The sequence below is a fragment of the Gekko japonicus genome, unplaced genomic scaffold, assembly GCF_001447785.1.
Source record: "Gekko japonicus isolate JY-2015 unplaced genomic scaffold, Gekko_japonicus_V1.1 scaffold691, whole genome shotgun sequence".
Classification (NCBI taxonomy): domain Eukaryota; kingdom Metazoa; phylum Chordata; class Lepidosauria; order Squamata; family Gekkonidae; genus Gekko; species Gekko japonicus.
In genome coordinates, this window is record NW_015175990.1 from 49,601 (window position 1) to 69,257 (window position 19,657).

General features: G+C 45.3%; 1 protein-coding gene across 2 annotated transcripts; it reads left to right on the plus strand.

Moving 5' to 3' along the window:
• Positions 1–1,740: 1,740 nt before the first annotated feature.
• XRCC2 (X-ray repair complementing defective repair in Chinese hamster cells 2) lies at positions 1,741–14,116 on the plus strand. Of its 2 annotated transcripts, none has more exons than XM_015426347.1 (3): positions 1,741–1,822; positions 12,153–12,258; positions 13,407–14,116. In XM_015426347.1, the coding sequence occupies exons 1-3, from the start codon at positions 1,784–1,786 to the stop codon at positions 14,114–14,116; spliced, it is 855 nt and encodes a 284-aa protein (XP_015281833.1). In that variant the 5' UTR covers positions 1,741–1,783. The 2 variants fall into 2 exon arrangements, with proteins under 2 accessions (XP_015281833.1, XP_015281835.1); XM_015426349.1 differs by having other exon boundaries at positions 12,177–12,258.
• The last annotated feature ends 5,541 nt before the right edge of the window (positions 14,117–19,657 follow it).

Consider the following 19,657-nt stretch of genomic DNA (forward strand, 5'->3'; position numbering starts at 1 on the left):
AAGGGAGAGTGTCCTTGCCCAGAGGGGATACATAATTGCTGTTGGTGGCAGCTGCAACGGCCGCGGGCGGGGGTTCCCCGCCTCCTTGAGCCCCAGGGTGGTGGCCTTGGACTCGTAGGGGCAAGTTCCACCTCTCGCGTGCGATGTCCGAACACAACGCCGCTCGGACATTACTCGCGAGAGGTGGCATTTGCCCCTACGAGTCCAAGGCACCACCCCGGGGCTTAGGGAGGTGGGGGAACATTTTGCCCCCCGCGGCCATATCTTTTTGAAGAGCCCCTAACAGAGCTGGGCGAGCCGGAATGACCTCTCGTGTGATGTCCGAACACAATGCCGCTCGGACATTACTCGCAAGAGGTGGAATTTGCCCCTACGAGTCCAAGGCCACCACCCTGGGGCTCAAGGAGGCGGGGAACCCCCGCCCGCGGCCGTTGCAGCTGCCACCAACAGCAATTATGTATCCCCTCTGGGCAAGGCTACTCTCCATTATTCTCTATGGGCACTCATGTATTCCCTATGGGCAAACGCTGTCCTTAGTTTTAGTAGGTCCCCTGAGCTCTACATGACGGAATGAGCTCCCATCTCCTGCCAATTTAGCAGTCTGAAAGCAAGAAATTGCAAGTAGATAAATAGGTACCCCTTCCGTGGGAAGGTAACAGCTTTCCGTGCGCCTCAGTCAGTATTTAGTCACGCCGGCCACATGACCACAGAAACGTCTTTGGACAGCACTGATTCTTCGGCTTGGAATTAGAGATGAGGCACACATCCCTAGAGTCGGATTCGACCGGCTTTCGAGCAAGGGAAACCTTTACCTAACTGTTTAGGATTGCACTGAAAGTCACTGAACTTCTGGAAGAGAAAGACGGTGCAAACCCTAGTCCTAGCAAAATTTGCACCAGGTTGTTGCGTAAAGCTGTGATCTTCCTAAAACACGTCACTGCCTTTTAAAAGTGCATCCTCCATTCTAGAGAACTAGATCCAAATCGGATTAAGGGGTTTCTGGATCACATTATCAAAAACATTTTCCCAACCAAATACAAATCCCCAGCATTCTTCGAAATGTCCCAAATGAATCTCGGAGCAAAAACGAAACACAGCGGATCCCAGGAGGACGCTGTCGCAAGATCTAAACTCCACGCCTAAACAAACCCGGCGGGGAGGGAAACGCAACCTCTGGGTTGGGATCCTTGCTACAAAGGCACAGCGCGCTACACCGAATTGCAAGTACTGATAAGCGCGCATAGGAGTGCAATCACAGACTTTCTAGTAACAGAAGTTTTTATTCGGACCAACCCCAAACTATGTGAAAACAGTTTGCATCATCCCGACAAAGAGTTCTAAAGAATTAGAAAGTTTGCAAAAGGAAAAAAAAAATCCAGTGACGCTTCCAAGGCTAAGAAAATTTATCTCATCGTCAGTGTTCCAGATGCATTAGCCGCTTGCACGCTGTCTGGGGTTATTGGAGTCACTCCGGATTTTAAAAAGCCTGAACGAGTCTTGCTTCAGAGATCTGCCTACAGGTCAATCAGGCTACACGCTACCTCGGTTCGATCCACGGCTGTAGCACAACAAGGAGGCTTGCGATACGCATGCGCGGGACGGGAAGGCTGTGGCAGGGGCGGACAGAATCTCCGAAGACTTTCTTGCCAAGTGCGCGTGCGTGGCTTCTGGCGGCGAGCGGGCCGGCGGGCGCGGTCTGCGCGTGCGCGCCGGAACCTAAGGTCGTTGGCGCCTCTGTCGGTTGCGAGTTGAGGGGGCGCTTTCCCTCCTCCCAGCCGCTTTTATGGTGGACGGCCTCGGAAAGGCGGAGTCGGGAGCCCAGGTGAGGCAGTGGGCGGTGTCCCCCACCCAGTCTGTCGTGCACGCCCCCCAGTCTGTTATGCACGCCGCGCGCTTAGAAAGGGAAATGTCCCCCCCCTTTCCTTTACACGGCTGGGGGTGGGTGGGGGTAACCCAGTACCCAGTTTCCAATGGGGTCAAGCCAGGCTTCCCTTAAGGAGGGCATGAAGGGCAACAGCCCCATCCGCACCCTCACAAAGTTATTTATTTGGCACCTGCAGGTATACTGCTCCTGGCTGTGGAGGTTCTGTTCGTAGCTTTCCATAGACCTCCATGAGTGTGTCTTATTCTTCTTAGAAGCCATCTAAGCTAGCAATTGTCTTTTGAAGAAGAATAGGAAGAGATTGGGTTTATACCCCCGCCCTTCACTTGGAGTCTCAGAGCGGCTTACAAACTCCTTCCCTTCCCCACAACAGATACCCTGTGAGGTAGGTGGGGCTGAGAGGGCTCCTTTGAGGACTGCTGGTGAGAGAACAGCTCTGAAAGAACTTGTGACTGACCCCAGGTCACACCAGCAGCTGCATGTGGAGGAGTGGGGAATCAAACCCGGTTCTCCAGATTAAAGCCATGCTCTTAACCACTAAACCAAACTGAGTTTTTAACCAACACACACACCCACACACACACACCCAGCTGAAAGCTCCATGTACTCAGGCAAGTGAGTGTGATTGGTGATTGGCAGAAAGGGGGAGGGGTTTTAGAAAATGTGTGTCAGTCAAGAGTTACAGTTTAGACAGTTGATAAAGACAGGGAGTTAGTTAAGTTCTGTGTATGAGAGGAGTGAGACACATCCCTGTGTGGGATAAGTTAGTTCTGAAGTCTGAGAGAGAGACAGTATGGTGTGTGATACAAGAGTTAAGTTTTGTGTATGAAGAAAAGTTGAAAGTATAAGGAAACAAGAAAGTAAAGTTAAAGAGAAAAATAAAAAGTCTGAGTGATAGACGGGAATGAAATAGGAAACCTATATGACCCTGAGAAATGAGTTACATGCCAAAATCCCTGACAGTGTGAGAGAAAAGTGAGAGAAAAACTAGTTGGAATTGTTCAGTATTTACCCATTCATAGATACAGAGTACTATCCTGTTATTTACGAATTATATCAATAAACCTTTTATTTAAGTCTGCCAGCTCTGAAAGACATACTTCCTCAATAAACACATAGACCCTCATGAAAGCCTAAAACCTCGACCTACCTACCCAGTGATAGAAATATTATATTATAAAGGTCTGGAAAGCCTTAAAATTTCCTGGTAGCAGCCAGATATACACAGTAAAGCAAAACATAAAGAACATTTTAAAGTAAAACCAGACCTCCCCAGAGAAGGGGTCGTCACAATCCAACTTGCCTTGACTAGGGTTTGGCCCTATCCCCCACCTGGTGGAATTAGCTCCCATATAAGATCAGGGCCCTGTGGGATTTATTACAATTCTGCTGGGCCTGTAAGATGGAGCTCTTCCACCAGGCTTTGGGTTGAGGTGGAGGATGTCCCCTCCCTCTGGCTGGCCACCTGTCAGTGGCCTGGATTCTTAATTCCATCGTAATCGCTAAGACATCTGATCAGAATTTACATGGTATTATAGGATTTTGTGCTATTTTATATTGTTGTTTTAAGTGGTTTTAATTGTATTCTATATCGTGTTTATATTGTTGGAACCCGCCCTGAGACTGCTTGTGGGGAGGGCAGGAGATAAGTCCGAATAAATAAATAAATAAATACATTTTTAGTAGGTTAAAAAAGGTAAAGGTTTCCTTGCTCGAAAGCCAGTCGAATCCGACTCTAGGGTTGCGGTGCTCATCTCCGTTTCCAAGCCGAAGAGCCAGCGCTGTCCGAAGATGTTTCCGTGGTCATGTGGCCGGCATGACTAAACACCAAGGTGCACAGAACGCTGTTACCTTCCCACCGAAGTGGTACCTATTTATCTACTTGCAATTTCTTGCTTTCGAACTGCTAGGTTGGCAGGAGCTGGAACTAGAGACGGGAGCTCACTCCGTCATGCAGCACACTCAGGTCTCAAACTGCTGAACTACTGACCTTTCACAGCCTGCAGTTCAGCGTCTTAACCACTTGAGCCACTGCAGCTAGTTAGAGGAGTGCTAAAGTCTTCACGGAAAATACGGGGCGGGGGGATCTTAAGATGTCATACTAGCAGTTTTGTATCTCAAATTCCGCTCGGAGTTTTCTGTTTTCACACAGCTGCCTTCAAGACACGTAGAGAGTCACGGCTAGTTCATGCTTCCATCAGTGATGCCCCAATCTGTATTGCTTTTATTTCAGCGTATAGACACAATTTTCTTTGTCATTTCCTTGGCCCAGTGGGCCTTATTGCCAAGTAAACACGCAAAGGATTGTGTTGTCAAAGTAATGTGACTGGTAATGAGTTTAGTTATTTCTTAAAATAGTCCACAATTTAATTGGTCTCATCTTCTTTAAAGAAAAAAAAGGTAAACAGCGTAAATGTTTATAATAAAACAACTGTCACCAATTTCTTTGGGAAGGTTGCTGACCAGTTTACTGAAAGTCAGAAGTAAGCTGGCCAGGTGGACTTTCCTGGGCAAATTCCATGAGGAAGCAACCAAGGCCCTGGATCTAGTAGCCACATACCCCAAATATAAGGACACGAGAAGAGCCCTGCTGGATCAGACCAAAGGCTTATCAGGCCCAGCAGCATTCTGTTCACATGGTGGCCAACCAGCTGCCTCTAGAAAGCCCACAAGCAGGATGACTGCAACAGCAGCATCCCGCCACTGTCCCCCGACAACTGATTTATAGAGGCCTACTGCCTCTGGCACTGGAGGGAGTAGATATCCATCATGGCTATTACTATTATTTATTTACAAAATTTGTACCCCGTCTTTTTGTCCTTAAAAGGATCACCAAGGCAGCTAATAATTTAAAACATAAATGATAAAATCACATTTTGAAGCCATTAAAACCAACCCTTACTGGAAACATGTATCATTTTTTTACAATTAAAAAAACAGAGTTAAAATACATAAGACAATATAAAAACAGCAATTAAAACGTTGATTAGGAAGGAGGGCTCATTGAGGGAATGCCAGACGAAACAAAAAAAGTCTCCACCCGCTGGCAAAAGACAGCGACAGAAGGGAGCAGGCCAGTCTCCCTGAGGAGAATGTTCTAGAGCTTTGGTGCCATGATAGAAAAGGCCCTCTTCTGAGTTGCCACCCACCTAATCTCAGAAGGTGGGGGCACCCAAAACAGGCCATCCCAAATGAGGACAAGAATTTTTTCAATAGTGGCCCCTCCCTGGTGGAACTCTTGGCCAGATGACATCTGGACCTCGCGGGATCTTCCAAGATTCAGTAGGGCCTGTAAGATGGAGTTGTTCCAACAGGCTTTCCGTTGAGGACGGTCGAGGCCAGCTTTCTATAACCTGTTAGCAGTGTCACCTGTTTTTTTACAGTAGTCTGGGGTGTTAGTTGTTGGGTGTCAAATGATCATGTTTTATTATGAGTTACTGCGCTATTTTATGGATTGTAATTTAGTGTTTTGTAAGTATGTTTTATGCCTATTTGTAGATTGTTTTATTAAACGTTGTGAGCTGCTCCGAGCCTTGTGGCCCAGGGGAGGGGGAGGATACCAGTCTAAAACGAAACAAATATAGGGCTTTAAACGTCAAGACTGGCACAATTCAAGTCCCAGAAATAGGTTGGGAGCCAGTGTGGATGGGCCAAAACTAGAGTGATGTGGTCCCTAGACATTGTGACTAGTAACTAGTGATAAGTTTCCACATTCTTATTTGGCCTAGGCTTTCGTGACTTAACAGTTTACGTAAAGTTTAAGCAGAGAAAGCTTTCCCTGCCATGGAGATAATTGGAAGGGAAAGACTTCATCTTCTTTATGTCTGTGGGCCAGCCTGTTGTTACATTAATGGGTGCAGGGCTGGAAAGAAGGGTGGTGATCCAGGAGTTCCTTAGAGGAAGGGTAGGATAAAAATGTAATAAATAGATACTGGTGGGCAGGCCCATAGCCAGGAACTTTTTTGCTTAGTGGGCGTGTTATTTGCTCGTGGGGCACTAATAATAAAGACAAGTCATGTACCACTAAAAAAAATGTTTCAGGCTTATTAATGGAAAAACTAATGGTAAATATTCTTACTGGGCACAGCTGTGAGTACTAGAACAAGAACTAGGGTTTCCAGCCTTCATGCGGGGTGGACTCTATTGCATTATACCCTTGTCTTGTCTTTTACCTTGTTTGAATAAGGGTTCATAGTAATGCTTTCATGGCACTTTTAATCAGTGAAGAAACTGTCTGAATAGGCTTTAAATGGAATAGCTCACTTGTCTTAACTGACATGGATTAATTAATCATCCTAGCGGAGAAAAAGAAAGCCCCACATGTATACAAACTCCCATCGCACACAACTTCCCCCCTCCCCCTCAACCCAAGAGCTGCTCCTGCCACCCTCCAAGCCACAGACACAAAGCTTCCCACCTTCCCCCTACCCAAGAGCCGCTTCTGCCACCATTCAAGCCACACACACACAACTTTCCACCTTCCTCCCTCCCCGTTACCTAAGGGCCACTCCTGCCGCAATCTATGCCACACATACACACAACTTCCCACCTTCCCCCGACTCAAGAGCCGTTCCTGCTACCATCCAAGCCAAGCAGTGCTCCCCTGTCCCCCCTCCTGGGGGGGTCAGCAAAGGGCCAGCCGGCTTCCCAGGTGCTGGAGGCAGCTGTGCTTACTTGCTTGGGAGTAGGTTGCTCCCTAGCAGTCAGTTGCCACTGCCTCGCGGGCTCTTCCAGCTGCTTCCTGCGACAAGGCAGGAAGCAGCAAGAAGAGCTGGCAAGGCCGCGGTAACCGCCCTCTGAGTAAGGAGTGTGGCGTGGTCCACCATGGGTAGGTGGGGTGGGTCTGGCATCTACCCAGGAAGGAGTCGGGGTCACCCGAGGGGGCACTGCCCCCAAAGGCTCCCCATGGCTATAGCCCTGCTGATTGATGGTTCCCCAGCCCCCTTCTCTTCCACTGTGCTAGGTGGACAGGATTAAAATATCCATTTGGAATAGGATCATTAATAGTCCAGGCCTCAGAATTAATGTTTAATTTCTTAACAATTTGGCTTAAAGAGAGACTGGCTTTTGTTGGTATTGCTTAATGGGAAGTTGTTCGCTGGCTCCCCTGGGATATTGCCCATGGCACACAGCATGACGCTAAACAACTGCAGTTATTTTGCTTCAAAAAATTACGAGGTAAACACACACCAGAAACCTAGGTGCATTATTACTTAATTATCATAATAATTTGCATATGAAGTTCTCCAGATATGCACCTGCTGTTCTTTGAGGGGGGGGGGGAGTGTGAGCTTTTATTATATTTAAATCCTGGTTAGGTTTTAATAGTCAGAGAGTGAGATGCTTCTTAAGAGTGAGCAGCAAAATGAGAGGAGACAGCAGCTGGAAGAGCAGCTGCAGAGAGTCTTGATCCTCGGGAAATATTCTGTGTAGAACGTGTTGGCTGCTGGGTGCCCATCAAAAGCATCCAGGCAGCCTAGAGTAGGGATGAGCATTAACCGGCTCACAAACAAAGGTTTGTGACGAATTTTGGCTGGTTTGTGAATGGAACAGCTGCCACAAACTTCTACAAATTTTAAGGCAGTTCGTGGCAGTTTATGAAGAGCAGAAAGCAGGGATTGAATTGGCTCAGAGCTATTTAACCCCCTGCTTTCTGCTCCCCACCACTTTTGGTAGGGAGCAGAAAGCAGAGGTTTAAATGGCTTGAAGCCATTTAACCCCCTCATTTCTGCTCCCTGTGAAAAGCAGCGGGGAGCAGAAAGCAGCGGTCATGAACCGATACAAATCGGGTTGGTTCACAAATCAACTTCCTGGTTTGTATTGGTTTGTGGTTCAGTCACAAATTGAAACATACCACAAGAATGCAGTTTGTGCCCTTCCCTAGCCTAGAAGTGTGGCTTGGAGTCCTCGCCCAGCCTCTAGCCTTCTTCACTTGGGTCTTGAGACAAGTTGGGGTGATGATCCCACATGGATATCCTCCAGCACTGTCAGTCCCCTAACTTAGAATCCCAATGACACCCTCAAGAGATGGCTAAGAGAAGGAGCTATGACATGACAGATCTTGCTACAGACTCACTTGGTGGTTTTAGGCAAGTCATTCTCAGCCTCATCTCCAAATCTGCAGTTCGGGGATAATAATACTTGCCCACCTTACTGGGCTGTTGTAAAGATTACAAGAAGATAATAGGGTAGGGGGCTGTGGCTCAGTGGAAGAGCCTCTGCTTTGCATGCATACGGTCCAAATTCAATCCCCAGCATCTCCAGTTAAAAAGGACCAGGCAGTATGTGATGTGAAAAACCTCTACCTGAGACCCTGGAAAGCTGCTGCCAGTCTGAGTAGACAATACTGTCCTTGATGAACCAGAGAGCTGATTCAGTATAAGGCAGTCTCATTTTTGTGATAATGTCTGTGAAGTGCTTCTATGTAGCACATCTAAAATAGTATATAAATGCTGAGTAATTAGTCTGAGTAGTCTGCCAGTCTGAGTAGACAATACTGTCCTTGATGAACCAGAGAGCTGATTCAGTATAAGGCAGTCTCATTTTTGTGATAATGTCTGTGAAGTGCTTCTATGTAGCACATCTAAAATAGTATATAAATGCTGAGTAATTATTATTAATAATAAAGTATTTGCAATAGTAATCAATGCAATGTGTTATTAACAATATATTAGCAACAGTAATTAACACTAAGTACTATTATTAACAATAATAATTAAAAGTAAACCCATTTCATAAAACCTGCAAAGGTTATATTGTAACCTAGGGGGAAAACAGTATTTCTATCTATCTAATGTCTGCCTCCAAATGCATTTTGAAATTTTTTTAAAATCCTACATAAAAATTCTGTTACATAGAATAAAATGTCATTATACTGTTATTGGAAGTCCCCACCTCTCTACCGGCGAAGGCACAACCATAGATAATTTTTATTTGAATTCATCATTTAGAAAGTTTGATGTCTTCATACTTTGTTACCCCTGAGCCAGCCATGGCTGGGAGGGCGGGGTATAAATATAATAAATAATAATAATACATTAAGTAGTTGTGCCAGGATTGCATTCTCCAAAACCAAAATAAAATATTTCGTAAAACATTCAATAGTAATTAATGCTATGTATTATTAATAATACATGAGCAGTCGTAATTAATGCTAAGTACTATTATTAAAAATAATAATTAAGAGTAAATCCATTTCATAAAACCTGCAAAGGTTATACTGTAACCTGGGGAAAACAGTATTTATATTCATCTAATGCCTGCCTCAAATGCATTTTGAAAATTTTTAAAGGTCCTACATAAAAATTCTGTTACATAGAATAAAATGTCATTATACTGTTATTGGAAGTCCCCACCTCTCTACCGGCTAAGGCACACACATATGCAACTTTTATTTGAATGCATTATTCAGGATGTTTGGTGTGTTCATACTTTGTTACCCTGGTCTTAAGTAGTTGTACCAGGATCGCTTTCTCTGAAACCAAAATAAAATATTTGGTAAAACATTCCTGTTTGAGGTATTTGTACTAGAACAACTTTGTGTATGTCCCATACTCCATATTGTAAAATGTACTGAAATATTATCTAAAATAATTTTAGTCTGTAATTCTTTTTCTATTTCATTCCCATAATCCTGTTTGGATTCTCTGGATGCAATATGGTTATGTTTCACAGTTTGGTGTAGTGGTTAAGTGCGCAGACTCTAATCTGGGAGAACTGGGTTTGATTTCCCACTCCTCCACTTGAAGCTGCTGGATGACCTTGGGTAAGCCATAGTTCTGTCACAGCTGTTCTTGAAAAAGAGCAGTTTCTTTCAGAGCTCTCTCAGCCCCACCTACCTCACAGGGTGTCTGTTGTGGGGAGGGGAAGGGAAAGTAGTTTGTAAGCCACTCTGAGACGCCAAGTGAAGGGCAGGATATAAATCCAATCTCCTCCTTCTCCTCTTCTTTGTATTTCACTTTATGGAAAATGAATTAAAAATAAAGTTACAGGGGGGGAATCGTCATGCCAAAATGCAAGGTTAGTGTGGTAAAAATTGCTACGTAGGTTTGTAATGCCTAATCTCTTGAGTGTGTGTGTGTGCGTACGTGCCTCCTAGCACTTCAGGATATTGTTTGGGGTACTGAAAACAGAGCATCCCATTAAAATGAATGACTTGTTCATCTTACACAAAAATCCATATTGCATTAGGCTCCCTAGTTGTGCATTCCAGGAAATTCTTGGTAAATGCCTTTAAACTTGCAAACCAAAATAAATGGTCCATTATATCTAGAAAGCTGAAGAATAAGATAAATGGGCAAATAAAATGGAAAGATAGTTCGTCCATTTCTTTGTTATATACATGATTATGGTTCAGTTTGGTGTAGTGGTTTAGTGTAGTGGTTAAGTGCGTGTACTCTAGGACTCTAATCTGGAAGAACCGGGTTTGATTCCCCACTCCTCCACTTGCACCTGGCTGGATGACCTTGGGCAAGCCATAGTTCTGATAAGAGCTGTTCTTGAAAAAGAGCAATTTCTGTCAAGAGCTCTCTCAGCCCCACCTACCTCACAGGGTGTCTGTCGTGGGGAGGGGAAGGGAAAGGAGTTTGTAAGCTGCTCTGAGACACCTTTGGGTTGGGTTGTGAAGGGTAGGGTATTAAAGCCAATCTCTTCTTCTTCATCCAACGATAAAATGATTCAGAAATTGTACAACTTGTTAATAGATGACTATATTCAGGATGAAGTTGTTAAATCTACAATGGTCAAAGCAACGGTATTCCCAGTAGTCATGTATGGCTGCGAGAGTTGGACTATAAGGAAGGCCGAGCGCCGAAGAATAGATTCTTTTGAACTATGGTACTGGAGAAGACTCTTGAGAGTCCCTTGGACTGCAAGAAGATCAAATCAGTCAATCCTAAAAGAAATCAACCCTGACTGTTCCCTGGAGGTCCAGATGATGAAAATACTTTGGCCACCAAATGAGAAGGGAGCACTCACTGGAGAAGACCCTGATGCTGGGAAAGATTGAAGGTCAAAGAAGATGGGGACGGCAAAGGATGAGATGGTTAGACAGTGTCATAGATGCAACGAACATGAAATTGAACAAACTTCAGAGGACGGCGGAAGACAGGAAGGCCTGGCGTGATCTGGTCCATGGGGTCCATGGGGTCGCGAAGAGTTGGACTCAACTGTGTGACTGAACAACAACAACAAAGGAGCAGACATCTTCCTCCGTTCTTGTTGGGAGCCTCGGCTTTTAATGTAGAGTTTTATCTTACCAGCTTTTTAATGGTCTGCTCTGTTTTATGGACAGTTTTTATGCTGCTTATGTCCAAAGGCTTGTTATTTATACTGTCGCTTTTAATTATTAGCTGCCTCGAGGAGGACTCCAAAGAGATGGCACAGAAATATTCTAAATAAATAATGAGTAAACCCTACAAAGCTCAGGATAATTCTTGCTGCAGTCATCTTCAGGTCGTTAGATTGGTGGAAGACTGCTGCAGGACCTTCTCAGTAGTGGCCTCCAAGCTGCAGGACCTGTTGCCTAGACACATGTACCTTTTAAATACACCAGTATGCAGGCTTGTAGAAAGCAACACAAGTTCTTATGGCCGGTGGAGTAGCCCTTTTAGTCTGCCTTGTATAATTAGTATGTTGTTGTGTTAATGCAGTATAATAAGATGTTCTTTTTAGAGCCATTAGGGTTTTATCATTGGACTGCATATTCTAATGGAGTGTCTTGTATACTCTTAGCTGCTTTCAGCAAATTTTGGCAAGACTCCACAGAAATCAATAAAACTAATAAGCTTAATGGAAACAAATTCAGTGTGGGTAGAGTGCATTGTGTTTGTACTCTGCCTGCTTTTTCTGCAGATACATTATGAACAAGGGCTGTGTCTAGAATTGAAGACTGAAAGAGTTATACTTGCAGTTGTTTATGCAAAAATGTATTTAAAATAACTGTCATGTAGTTATTTGTGTAAAATCTGTGGGTTACACCCTAAATTGCCTTCTGCTTGGGCAAGGGAGGCCTGCTCATGCCAGGCTTGTGCTAATTTTTCATACACATATGCCCTGTGCAGGTACCCACTCCCCCCCAGTGCAGTATGCTATGCTATCCTGTTCTTGAGGATCCTTTTGTCCCCGCAGGGTGTATTTTAGGGAACACAGCCTGGCTGCCGCATAAAGAGGGAATAGGAGATTTCTCTTCCCCTGGCCCAGTTCTGCTCACAGTGCTTAGGATACGACCCTGACATTTAGCTTGTTTGATTCGTTGTTTTTAAATTAACAGATTGCTTTTCTGTTTGTTTCCAAGCTGCTCACTCGACTTGAAGGCAGAAGTTCCCTGAAAAAGCTTGAACCTTGCCTATTTGCTGAGGAAGGATATCCCATTCATGGTAAACCACATTTCCGCCTCTAAAGTATGTACAAGCAACAATTGGCAAATCCGAAGGTAGATAGCAAATATGCCAGTTTGATGCTTAATTCGTCACACGGTTGTATGACTTCGAAGTACACATGGGATCCATTAAAGGCAAGCCTTCTCCCAGCTGTTAGCTTTCTACATGCACAGAGATGTTGACAAGGGACCTTTTTGAAGACCCCTTTCCCTACATGCAGTACATCATCTGCACAGTTTACTGCAGTCTTCCTTGGGGGAACCCCCCCCCCCTCATTATCCTTATGCATTAAGATTGGAACCTGAAAGTTATATTTTAATATCTCTTTGCATTGTATACTGACTGACCCAATTAATTCTCCTTCCTCTCCAGTAGTTTGTAAGTCATTGGCTTTCTTTTAAGGGAGTGTATTTTTGAAGGATTTTGAGATTTATAAGTGAAAAGTATATGAGGTTTAAAATTATTCCTTATTATTATGTAATCTGAACATTGTTACAGTATTTCTTTTCCAAACAATAGCAACCTCTGAAAGCTAAATAACGGCTTGGGAAACTGTTTTCTCGGATACAAAACATGTTGGTGTGAACTTGCATTTCTTTCCGGGCTCTTGTCTGTAGTGCCATTTATTCCCCGTTAAATACTGCCAATGCCCTGACTTGGATAGCCCAGGCTAGCTTGATCTTGTCAGAGCTCAGAAGCTAAGCAGGGACAGCCCTGGTTAATATTTGGATGGGAGACCACCCATGAAGTCCAGAGTCAGTACGCAGAGGCAGGCAAATGGCAAACCACCTCTGAATGTCTCTTGCCTTGAAAACCCTACAGGGTCGCTGCAAGCTGGCTGTGACTTGACAACACTTTCCACCACCAAATACTGTAAACCCCAGAACATCTTTCCGTTAAAGCAGTCTTCTTTTAACTCTGCAAGATCAGAAGGGATACTGATGCCCCAAATTCCATGTACTTTTTACATTAGCTCAGAACATGGTGCTGTTGAAAGTTCAGCATACTAAAGGAAAGGGATTTCGGAAACAAAAAGATGTGTACTTGTGTTAGAACTGAAACCTGGCCAGTTGTGCCTGTCTGTGAGTTACAGCTATCCTTCTGGATTAAAAAAAACCCTACCTTGCTTCTTGCTTGTTGCACAGGAGATGTTGTTGAATTCCACGGTCCAGAAGGAACAGGGAAGACGGAAATGCTCTATCACCTCATCGTCCGCTGCATTCTCCCCAAAGCGGGAGGGGGCTTAGAAGTCAGTTTGCTTTTTATTGATACCGACTTCCATTTTGACATGCTGCGCCTGGTGACCGTTCTGGAACACAGTCTGTGCCAGAGCTCTGAGGAACTGATCAAGCAATGTCTGGGGAGGTTCTTCCTCGTGACCTGCAACAGCAGTGCCCAGCTGCTGCTCACCCTTTACTCTCTGGAAAACATGTTTTGCTCTCACCCTTCCCTCTGCCTCTTGATGATTGACAGCATGTCGGCCTTTTATTGGATTGACCGCGCGAATGGAGGGGAGAACCTCAGCCTGCAAGAAGCCAACCTACGGAGATGCGTGCAGTGCCTCGAGAAGCTCATCCGAGAGTACCACTTGGCCTTGTTTGCAACGACCCAAACCATCATGCAGAAATCCTCGAACTCTGCAGAAAGCTCAGCCAGACTCCAGGATGAGGCAGATGGGGACTACCGGCCTTACCTCTGTAAATCATGGCAGCAACTGATAACCCATCGGATCTTTTTCTCCAAGCCGTGCCACCCAGGCAGCGCCAAAGGATTTTCAATCACTTCTTGCCATGTCCATAATAACAGTGTTGTGAAGCGCCCATTTAGCATTTCGGAATATGGAATCCAGTTTTAACGGTGGCTTTTTAAAAAAAAAAAGCGTACAAAACGTTGACAGCTTTATTGTCAAGTTTGCATGAATTTCTGTAGTTTTTTTTAAAAAAAAACATTTTAAAATTTTATACAAATGTTCCCTAAAACATAATTTGAAAACTTCAGCGAGTACTTCTGTTTCACCTTTGCAGTTGTGAAAGTACTAAGGGCTTCAGGAAGAACTAGAAGATCCATCATCCTTGGGGTCTAATAAATAGTTAAGCGCTGTATAGTTGGGCTTGTTTCTCTCTCACACAGGGCTACGTTAATGAATGGGTTGGCAGCAGCGCATATACCTGAAGTTCATAGAAGAGTGCTTGTAAGGGTTTGGACTGGAAGTCATCTGCCATTCAACCAGAGATAGACACTGATGCTGTTCTCATTCAGTAGAAGAACAGATACAACAAAGTCCACACGAGGTCTGTTTTCTTGTTCTGTACTCATTTCAGAGTCTGACTGATTCCTTGACCATCTAAACCAGATGTCCCCAGCGTGGCACCCATGGGCACCCGCTGACACCTTTCCTGGTGCCCACCAAGTTTTTCCAGAAAGGGGGTGGGGGGAGCAGGTGGGGATTTTGCCAGCGGGGCTTCTGATTGGTCACTAAAGATCTGATTGGCTTTGCAGGTATTTAAAAACATTGCTTTGGCACCATCTGCCACCACAGCACAACGGTCTTCACTGTGTGACTGAAAGTACACTTGTACATATGCAAGAAAATATTTTAAAACAATATGTATGTTTTAAAAGGCATACTGTTAAGTACAGCTTCCTCCTGAAATATGAAGAGTAACTATTAGAATTATGTATAACCTCACTCCCTGACATCTCTGCAACCTGCGGCAGCCATTTTCTGGTTGCACCCACCACCTTATGTCAGAATTCTAAAGGTGCCCACAGGGTCAAAAAAGTTTTTTTTGGGGGGGGGGCGAAACAGTGGGAGGGCTTCTAGTGTCCTGGCCCCACTGGTGGGCCTCCTGATGGCACCTGGTATCTTTGGCCACTGTGTGACAAAGTGTTGGACTGGATGGGCCATTGGCCTGATCCAACATTGAGTTATCTTATGTTCTTATTGGGGACCCCAACGTAAACAAATCACAGCTCAAAGCACACACCCACCTTAGGATTCTTTTCATGTTAGGCCAGAAGTTCTCATAAATGCAAGTGATTCGGTAGTCTTTAAACTCAGGCTCTTGTTCCGGTCCTGAAGGGTTTGCTACAGACTCTAGTTTCATTTGAGGGGGGGAAAGCTATTTACTAATCTTTTCATGGCTGCATCAAAATGGCAGCTTGCCCCAACAACTGTAGTGCCAGTACCTAGTCGGAAAGTGCCTTTAGAAAAGACTGAATGGCATGAAAACTTAGAGCTGAAGTTTCTTGTTTTGGCAGCCAGCAACTCCGAATGTCCATTTGGCGTAGTTCCCCACAGTCCAATATGGCTTGTGGGCAGCAAGACTTTCAAAACTTACTGTTAAGAGATAGTGTAGGAATCTTTATGAAAGTGAGGAAGGAGCAGGTAAAATATGAGGGGAGAGAGACAGTCAGTGATTAAGAAGAAGAAGAAGAGAAGAGATTGGATTTATACCCCGCCCTTCACTACCCAAAGGTGTCTCAGAGCGGCTTACAAACTCCTTTCCCTTCCCCTCCCCACAACAGACACCCTGTGAGGTGGGTGGGGCTGAGAGAACTCTGACACAAACTGCTCTTTTTCAAGGACAGCTGTGCCAGAGCTTGTGACTGACCCAAGGTCACATCAGCAGGTGCAAGTGGAGGAGTGGGGACTCAAACCCGGTTCTCCCAGATTAGAGTCTGCGCACTTAACCACTACACCAAACTGGCTCTCCAACCACAACTAAGGCCTGTCAGTCTGTGGATCGAGAGGATATCAAACTAATAATGTCTAAGCACAGAGAGCGACCAGGACAATTACAGTTGCACAATTCAAAGCCTTATAAAACCACACGCAATGGGGCACAGTTTCCTTAAAGTAGGGTGCACAATGCAAGGCCTTTAAAGTTTGTTTCAATAACCTGAACACTGTGTAGTGCAGAGGGAAGAAGAGGAGATTGGATTTATATCCTGCCCTTCACTCGGAGTCTCCGGGCGGTGTACAAACTCCTTTCCCTTCCTCTCCCCACAACAGACACCCTGTGAGGTAGGTGGCGGCTGAGAGAGCTCTTGACAGAAACTGCCCTTGACAGAACAGCTCTGAGAGAACTTGTGACTGACCCAAGGTCACACCAGCAGCTGCATGTGGATGAGTGGGGAATCAAACCCGGTTCTCCCAGATTAGAGTCCACACTCCTAACCACACTTGCTCTTCCTGTGAACAGCCTTGAGTTTTAGCCATGTACTGGCTTTCCTATTAGTCCTTTTATCACTTCAGTGAATCCAAATACAACATACCGTCTAATGTTACTGAAAAGTACTGGGTTCGCAGCATGGAGGACTCGGACGACGACATGCGTTTGCACACGTTTATTGTACTTAACATCGAACTAACAAACGGCCCTGCAAGGCCAACTATATACACACACACCCAGCACATTTCCCGCCATAGTTCCTATTGGTCCGTGCTGGGGCAACTAGGATCCTCCGTTCCTATTGTCTTGAGGAGCTGAGCGCCTGCCTGTAGCCGTGGACCCCTGCTGGCGGTCCGCATACATAACGGGTTGTTTCGTCGAAAAAGAGCTAGGGGAACTCATTAGCATAACTCATTAGCATATCACCGGAAGTGTGTCATAAGGCCACACCCCCTGACATCACCGGAACCTCTTGAGTAGCTCACAGCTTTAATGCCAGTGGCTCACAAAGTAGAAATTTTGCTCACAAGACTCCACAGCTTAGAGGGAACATTGGTAGGCAATTCCAGGGAGAAAAAACAGCTATAAACCAAGACCAGCTATAAACCAAAACAGCTATAAACCAAGCATGGGGGCAGATGACCACATTGCTACAGAAAATACACAGAAAATCCAGGCATTTATACTTTGTTTTCACTCCCTCCCCCCAACAATTCTGGCAGCTGCCCTGGTTTCAGTTCTCGCTGAAGGGGAACTCATTAGCATATGCTACACCCCCTGACATCATAAGGCCTGGTGGTGGACCTGCAAGGCCGGCGGGAGAGCGAGGAAGCCCCGCCAAGGCCCTCCCTGGCCCCAGGCAGGCAGGGGTGGGGAGAGGTGGGGAGGAAGCAACTTACCCTCCCTCTTCTCCTGCCTCCTCCTGGCTGAATGAGGTCCAGAAGCGGGGCAGCCGGAAGCGGGGGGCAGGGTTTCATCATGTGCCCCACCCCCCACCCCTCACCCGGGGGAACGGTGATCCCCCCGCGACCCCCCCCCCGAATCGACCTTTGACAGTTACCCTCCCTAAGATATCCTTTCAGTGATGTCATTTCCCCGTTATTCGTAACTGCTTTAAATATTAAGAGGCATTCATGTTGGTAATTTCTCATTTCCTGCATTTTGGGAGTTCTCTAGAAGAGGACTGACACTCAGTTGTCTCCATTCCAAATGACCGACTACAATTTTGGCATCGCGTTGCTTCTGCTCAATCCAACTTTGGTTTTGAAACGGCCGTTCTAAAGCCTGGCAAACCTTCCACGAGATTGCAGTATAAATAAGCAAACCAGCAGGAGAAGCCCAGCCTGCATGAAGTCAAAGTAGAATACTTGTGTTCGGGATTCAGCATGCAACATGTCAAAATTCTGGCAGACTGCTTTCAGTTAATGAGAAATGCCCTGCAGCTCTGGCAAGAGAAGAATAATATTGGAACTGTATAGTAAATAGTAACCTCTTTTGCCTTTGGGGCTTCAACTGCTTTACCAAATAGATTGTCTTGTGCATTATTTACAAATCCAGCGCACACTAAGTATCTGGAAACTTTAAAAGTTCTCCGCACTTTATTGTACCGACCAAGAGAGGAGAAATATTCCGTTTCAGGCTATACTCTTTTCGTAGCGATAATGCTTCTCCCAAGAAATGCTTCTTTTCACCGACAGGGTTGCCCAGAGGTAGCAGTATGGTTACAGAAGTGCATTATGCTCCTCATTCACACAGTGATGCCATAAGCTTGAGCAAAAGCCTGTTTTTTTCCAAAATAGAGCAGCTTTTACTTCCAGTACAAGACTGGTGGAGCTCAAGAAAAATGACACAGAGCAGTTTGGTGTAGTGGTTAGAGCACGGACTCTAATTTGGGAGAATCGGGTTTGATTCCCCACTCCACATGCAGCTGCTGGTGTGACCTTGTGTCAGTAATAAATTCTTTTAGAGCTGTTCTCTCAAGTGCAGTTCTCTCAGAGCTCTCTCAGCCATGCCTACCTCATAGGGTGTCTGTTGTGGGAGAGGGGGAGGGAAGCCGCTCTGAGACTTCTTCAGATAGTGAAGGGCGGAGTATAAATCCAACCTCCTCTTCTTCTTCCTCTCTAAAAGTCAATACTGAAGAAACCACAACTATTTAGACAGGAGTAAAAGTCACAAGTCAGAGGTCAGTACGAGCACAGCAAGGGCCAAAAGTGTACAAGCGTGTCTAGATAGGATCTGCTGTCCCAGGGAAAGCCAGAGGTCAGGAAGAAAGTTCAGCATGCCAGGATAAAGTCTTAAGAGTTCCTGTTGACCGGACAGGAAGGTTCAACCTTCCCTAGGACCTTCTTAACACTTAAGAACATAAGAACAACGCCAATGTTGGATCAGGCCAAAGGCCCATCCCGTCCAACACTCTGTTGTCACACAGTGGCCAGAAATACCAGTGCCATCAGGAGGTCCACCAGTGGGGCCAGGACATTAGAAGCCCTCCCCCTGTTGACCCCCCCCCCCCAAGCACCAAGAAGACAGCATCACTGGCCCCAGAGACCCTATCTATACCTTGTGGCTAATAGCCACTGATAGACCTCTGCTCCATATGCTTATCTAATTCTCTTTTGAAGCCGTCCATGCTTGTAGCTACCACCACTTCCTGTGGCAGTGAATTCCATGTGTTAATCACTCTTTGGGTGAAGTACTTCCTTTTATCCGTTCTAACCCGACTGCTCAGCAGTTTCATGGAGTGCCCACGAGTTCTTGTATTGTGAGAAAGGGAGAAAAGTACCTCTTTCTCTACCTGCTCTTTCCCATGCATAATCTTATAAACCTCAATCACGTCACCCCTCAGTCGTCGTTTCTCCAAGCTAAAGAGCCCTAAGCGCTTTAACCTTTCCTCATAGGGAAAGTGTTCCAACCCTTTTATCATTCGAGTTGCCCTTTTCTGCACTTTTTCCAAAGCTATAATATCCTTTTTGAGGTGTGGTGACCAGAACTGCACACAGTATTCCAAATGAGGTCGCACCATTGATTTATATAGGGGCATTATGATATTGGCTGATGTGTTTTCAATACCCTTCCTAATAATCCCCAGCATAGCATTGGCCTTCTTTATTGCAGTCACACACTGTCTCGACATTTTCAGTGAGTTATCTACTACAACTCCAAGATCTCTCTCTTGATCAGTCTCTGCCAGTTCAGACCCCATCAATGTGTATTTATAGTTA

Excerpts from the sequence above, each read along its gene's own strand:
- XRCC2 (XM_015426347.1), top strand. The coding sequence starts at position 1,784 with ATGGTGGACGGCCTCGGAAAGGCGGAGTCGGGAGCCCAG. Across the intron at positions 1,823-12,152 it reads AGGCGGAGTCGGGAGCCCAG|ATTGCTTTTCTGTTTGTTTC; the intron begins GTGAGGCAGTGG and ends TTAAATTAACAG. Across the intron at positions 12,259-13,406 it reads GGAAGGATATCCCATTCATG|GAGATGTTGTTGAATTCCAC; the intron begins GTAAACCACATT and ends CTTGTTGCACAG.